The following is a 4,008-nucleotide window of genomic DNA, read 5'->3' as shown; positions in this document are numbered from 1 at the left end:
AGGATCACAAAACAGAAAATAACAAAGTAGAATTCATGACGATACAGAGAGGGTTTAAAACATGCAAAGGTTTTAACATACAATAAACTTAATGTTGCAATTTCCATTTTCACAATATTTACTTCTTCATTGCTCAAAAAAGTGTTTAGAAAATGACATGAACTTGTTGCTGAGGTCAAAGGAGGAAGTAGAAGACTTTTCAGGTCCATCCTCTGATGGAGACATGCTCTTCAAGAAGTTTGTCTTTGTCTTCATTTTGCAGAAATATCCTGATAACTTCAAAACAAAAGAGCTTATTACTTGTATTTTGCAGCAGGCCACTCACGTGTACAGATCCCTGTTCTCATGAATATAGCTGCAGCAAAACTTTACTTAAACTGAGTGTAATAGCAACAACAACAGTTCAACCTAGAGGTACACAAAATGTGTGTCTATACATGCAATAGGTTAGTTGTTAGCTGATTCATATTTAAAATGAATTAAAAAAAAAAAAAAAAAGATGTAAAAGTCCAGCTGACCTTTTGGAGCAATTTAGAAGAAAGAATCAAATTGGTTTATGAGTTTAGCAAAATATTTTTAAAGAGGGCAATTGTCAACTTCACCGAAATGAAGAAAAGGAATGATACTGGGCTAAACCACAGACTGCATATAAAAGCAGACGTAGCTTTTGGGTCTAAAAATTGAGGCCGATGCAGAAGTACACAAGTTCAATATATTCTTTACACTTTAACACTTGTGTTTTTGTAATGGCTGAAAAAAGTCACCACCCTCCAAACTCTGCTTACTCACACAAACCACATGCACACATCAAAATGTGGAAAAATCCAAGTCCCTAAAAGGTTGTCCATGCCTAGTAACAGATACTGCACCATGATTGGATAGTCACTAATTGTGGGAGGGGCTTTAGCACATTGACTTTTTCTGTCAGGATGCATTTTGCTGCAAGTAGTTTTACCTGATACTGTAAATCAGACTTCCTGAAACCCCCCACCCCCGATAATCGACGGACGGACATATGAGCTCCCAATGACTTTTAACGTATTTGGACAGACCAGGTAAACTTTAACTTCTCTTTTTGTATGATGAACCACATACACAATAGTATAAACCTTTACATACAGAAAGACACAAGCCACGTGACATAGTGTTCATTATCCTTTATTAAATGTAAAAAGTAGAACATAAGCCACCAGGTGGAAACATGATTAGTTGAACTCAAGTTATATCTTAAATGCATTAAATTAGTGTTGGATTATCTGGGTATCGCACCTTTTTTTGGTTTGGAGACTATTTATGTTTGTGCACTTGGAGATAGGGGGTATTTGGGTTGTTTGGGATATTCGGCGTGTATTGTTTGTGTGTTGGGGGCGGCCTTTGTTTGTTACGGCCATCCCTCTTTGTTTGATAATTGCCGTCCAGGTGAGACGTGTCCTAATTTGTATTTTTTCCTTTAGTATATTGCACATCACAACCAACCTGTGTCACTTTTGTTCATTTATATTTTTGTTTCACATTATAGGCAGGTAAAGGTAGGGATGTTATGTTTAGGTCTTGAGTTTTTTTTTTTGTTAATTAGGAGGTCAGCAGGCTATAACCATACGGCAAATCAGGTCCGCCCTTAAAATAAGCGTGTAGCATTCTCCTTACTATTAAGTAGGGTGAATTGTTACAACTGTTGCCACATTAAGTAGTAGTCTAATAATGAGGAAATAAATCGTTTCCACAGTGTGAACATAAAAATCATTCACAGGATTATCAAGAGAAGGGACATATTTGTGTAAAGATGACAGCCAAGACACCATTTAAAGAGTTTCCTTTTCCAGAAATCGACCACAGATTACATCTTCCATGACAAACAGAGATTAGTGCACACTCAGGATTAGCCACACAGATGGCATCAGTGTGTGCACTTCAGGAGTAAACGAGACCTGGTCACGACCCAAAGTGTGCCCAGGTCGTAGCTCAGGTTCTGCACTGGCATGCACATTGGGATATTGTTCCAACTAGTGCCTCCAGGCTGTTTGGCCGAGATGCCGGTTCTGTTGAGAAAGAAGTGGGGAAATGTATAAAAGCCCTCATCTTAACAATGGTGTTTTCAAAAGGAGTTGCTGCTCAGGACCTAAAAGGACTTTATAAGTGAAAATGGTTACACGTGTCGTTGCAAGCACGTGATCAGTGTGGATGGTCTTAATGAGTGGATAGTTTTAGTATTGGAGATTGATTGAAAGAGTGGCAGTAAGTGGAGGTCAAAATTTAAAACTTTTAAAAGGCAAAAACCTTTAGCACTGTACTGTTGTTATTATTATTCTGTATGTTTTAAAAAATAATTAGTTGCTCACTATAAAATGTCAGAAAAATTGTGAAAAATGTGGACCAGCACGCAGCCTAAATTGTCTTGTTTTTACTCCAAACAATGGTTCTCAACCAAAAGATTTTCAGTTCATTATCATAGAGGACCAAAAGGAACCAAAAAACATTAACATTTAAGCTAGAATCTGACAATCTGACATATTTTCATAAAAATACAAACTCAAAATGATTAATCTATTATTATATATTGGCCGATCCATTTTCGGTCAATCAACCAAACAAATAATCGACTAATCGTTGCAGTGCTTTTTTATTATACACCAGAATGTTTAGAACACTGTAAGGAGGACTGGCTTACCTTTGGAAGACCTGGCCAGCTGAATTCAGTGCAAACACAGTTCCATCAGTCGCAACTTCAATCATGACAGCGGTCCCTTTCATTTGTTTCCAGCGAGCATTGCCACAGGTGGTTGGTGTTAGTTTCTGTCATGAGAAATATACATGGAGCTGTAGTCATGATCCACAATGTGTCTGAACAATAAGACCACTACTAAGACATTAGGATATTTCACTAACACTGTACTTTCCAACCTGTGTGTGGTAGATGTGGGAATTGGAATGAATTCCCCAGCATCCATACAGCGGACCGCAGCTGATGTACTTCATGAAACTGGACAGATTGTGCCAGGACAAGGATCCCGTGCCTTTGTAGGCCAAAGCCAGGCTACTTCTCAGACAGTAGGTGTGGTAGGAGGAGGATGCTACTCCAACAACCTGCCCATTGCCTCCGGCATCCACCTGCTTCATCGTCACACCTAAAGAAAGTTGGAAGTCATTCAGTCAGCCATAAATTTTAACTTTAAACTGCATGTAGTCTAACTGTGGAGAAGTGCACCAGCACTATTATCTGATAGATTATGACAAAATATATAATACTGACCAGGTTAACCTTTATGGACTGTATTTGTGCATGTATATAAAATCAATAACAATAGTTACCTGTGGTTGGTCTAAAGTTGCCAGATATGAATTTGTTGACTCTGTTTGAAGTGTCGGCTGCCCAAAGTCCTGCAGGTCCCACTGAGACATGCTTGAATTTATGATAGCCCAGTCTGGACCAAGACGATCCAACCAAGAAATATGCATAATTGTTGATGTCTCTTGCCACCACTTTTCCCTGCCCCGCGTCAATCTGCACGATATAATTCAGCCGTGGGCCCTCATCACATGTCCAGGCTGAGAAGACAAAATGATCCCCGAGGTGAGAGGGAAATACAATTAAATGTTTTTTTTTTGTTTTTTTTACATGAATCTACATGCGCCTCAAACAGCTTCAAAAATGAATTTTGTAATTTTGACAGTGACTCACCATGACTGACGGCCAGGCAACACAGCACAAGAAAGCAGGCTTTCATGATGTCTCTGTGTGGAGTCGCTATCCTGCAGTGCACGGCTGGATTTACCTCTGGATGGATCTCTGTGGCGCTGCGGTCCGACAGAGTCATTCGGTTTTCTTCCTGCTTTTATAGTGAAGCTCACAGATCAGAACTACGTGATTAATTGCATCTCAAACCAGGATATTCGGGGAACAGATGAGGAAGTCTTTACTTTTAAATGTTTGCTGTAAACTATCGTAGGAAATATTCATCTGGTTTGACAGCTTCTATCACGTAGAGCCTCCCCTACTTCTTGAGAAGA

General features: G+C 39.2%; 1 protein-coding gene across 1 annotated transcript; it reads right to left on the bottom strand.

The window, feature by feature from the left end:
• Positions 1-1,142: 1,142 nt before the first annotated feature.
• Positions 1,143-3,792, bottom strand: LOC138202690 (fish-egg lectin-like). Its single transcript, XM_069156948.1, has 5 exons — positions 3,680-3,792; positions 3,310-3,546; positions 2,902-3,125; positions 2,669-2,793; positions 1,143-2,039 (listed from the first exon to the last, which is right to left on the bottom strand). Exons 1-5 carry the CDS (start codon positions 3,723-3,725, stop codon positions 1,898-1,900), a joined length of 774 nt encoding a protein of 257 aa, XP_069013049.1. The 5' UTR covers positions 3,726-3,792; the 3' UTR covers positions 1,143-1,897.
• Between the last annotated feature and the right edge of the window lie 216 nt (positions 3,793-4,008).

This window comes from Embiotoca jacksoni, unplaced genomic scaffold (genome assembly GCF_022577435.1).
Source record: "Embiotoca jacksoni isolate LCO1_2020_lvr unplaced genomic scaffold, fEmbJac1.0.p SCAF_21, whole genome shotgun sequence".
Taxonomy (NCBI): domain Eukaryota; kingdom Metazoa; phylum Chordata; class Actinopteri; family Embiotocidae; genus Embiotoca; species Embiotoca jacksoni.
This window is presented reverse-complemented; position numbering and strand designations above follow the sequence as displayed.

Coding starts and splice junctions, on each gene's coding strand:
- LOC138202690 (XM_069156948.1), bottom strand. CDS start 3,725: ATGAAAGCCTGCTTTCTTGTGCTGTGTTGCCTGGCCGTCAGTCATG. Junction 3,547..3,679: donor TTGCCTGGCCGTCAGTCATG/GTGAGTCACTGT, acceptor TTGTCTTCTCAG/CCTGGACATGTGATGAGGGC. Junction 2,040..2,668: donor GCTGGCCAGGTCTTCCAAAG/GTAAGCCAGTCC, acceptor CTTTCTCAACAG/AACCGGCATCTCGGCCAAAC.